The 1,244-nt window shown below is 38.0% G+C and overlaps 1 protein-coding gene across 1 annotated transcript in view; it reads right to left on the reverse strand.

The window, feature by feature from the left end:
- Positions 1–549: 549 nt before the first annotated feature.
- The window catches only part of LOC311048871 (tubby protein homolog), a gene marked incomplete at both ends in the record, with an annotated part of 11,476 nt that continues 10,781 nt past the window's right edge, over positions 550–1,244 (reverse strand). Inside the window, 2 exons of the mRNA XM_084062197.1 lie at positions 550–683; positions 1,062–1,233. Of these exons, the coding sequence (XP_083918323.1) occupies positions 550–683; positions 1,062–1,233 (306 nt within the window). The remainder of the gene's footprint in view (positions 684–1,061; positions 1,234–1,244) is intronic.

Here is a 1,244-nt window from a genome sequence, read left to right on the forward strand (position 1 = left end):
ACTACTAGTGATTCTGAAAGTGACATTTCATCAACATTTTACAACATCAAAACAAAACAATGAAACAGTGATAACCACCAATTCCACATTTTAAACAAAGCGCAATACAATATAAAGACAACATGTAGAATAACATTTCATTATTGAGGTGTAGGCTAGCATCATCCACTCATAAAAGTCCTCAATTCTCCAGTTGCTGGAGTCTTTTGGAGTGGTGAAAGTCTTTCAGTCAGTGTTTCACTCAAAACACTTAAATTGACTTGAAATCAAGACATTGCTGTCCCTTTACCAAGGCAAAAACCAGGGTCCTCTTCTGCCCAACATGCCAAATGAGATGAATTGACAAGCTGACATGTAATTTGTGAAGCCAAAAAAACTAAAGTAACAGTCTGTCTCAAATGATGAACCATCATTCAACACTACCTCCCATGGTATGAAGTATTGAGTAGAAGACTCGACGGTCTGTTTTGGGCGTGAGCATACTATATCATGTACACCAGACATCAGTGGTGGCAGATTGAGTAGCCCCTGGAGGCTTACAATTTTCTGCTATTCGCAGGCTAATTTGCCATCAAAACTTGAGAGTGCAACAGCAAAGGCCTGTACAGCACACATTGGATAGCTGTAATCCAGCGTGAAAATATCATCAGCTATTCGTCCAAACTGCATCACAATATAGTCCACTGTAGGGAGAAAAGATGTGATAATTGTAGTCAATGTCAACAGACTTATATATACTGCTCAAAGAAATGTAGGGAACACTTTGATCCCTTAATTATTTTGAGTTTTCATGAACTGTGTACATACTGCTAACAAAAACTGCTCAAAAGAATTAAGGGATCAAAGTGTTCCCTTAATTATTTTGAGCAGTAGATTATATTCATGCATACATAACAGACAAAACACAGAAACAGACAAATGAATGATAGATAGATACATAGTGTGCATAAATGATCATTCATAACCTCTTTATGATTTGATAAAATACTATGTTTAATCACCAAGAGTAGCAGGTCATGCCAGATTAAAACCCATTGGTTTTTGATATTTAATGTACTCACAGTCTTTACTATGGACTATCTGGAAATTCTTGATGGAGGCTTGAGTGACTCTGCCATTGAAATTCAGCACATGAGACGCTGAGTCCTCATTCCACACGGGGGTCTTGTTACGAAGTTCGATTAGATTTTCCATCCTTCTGGCCCCGTGCCTGTACAACAAACCATCAATGTCCTGGAGAAAGG

Source organism: Gymnoscopelus microlampas (assembly GCF_963454915.1).
Source record: "Gymnoscopelus microlampas genome assembly, chromosome: 7".
Taxonomy (NCBI): Eukaryota; Metazoa; Chordata; class Actinopteri; order Myctophiformes; family Myctophidae; genus Gymnoscopelus; species Gymnoscopelus microlampas.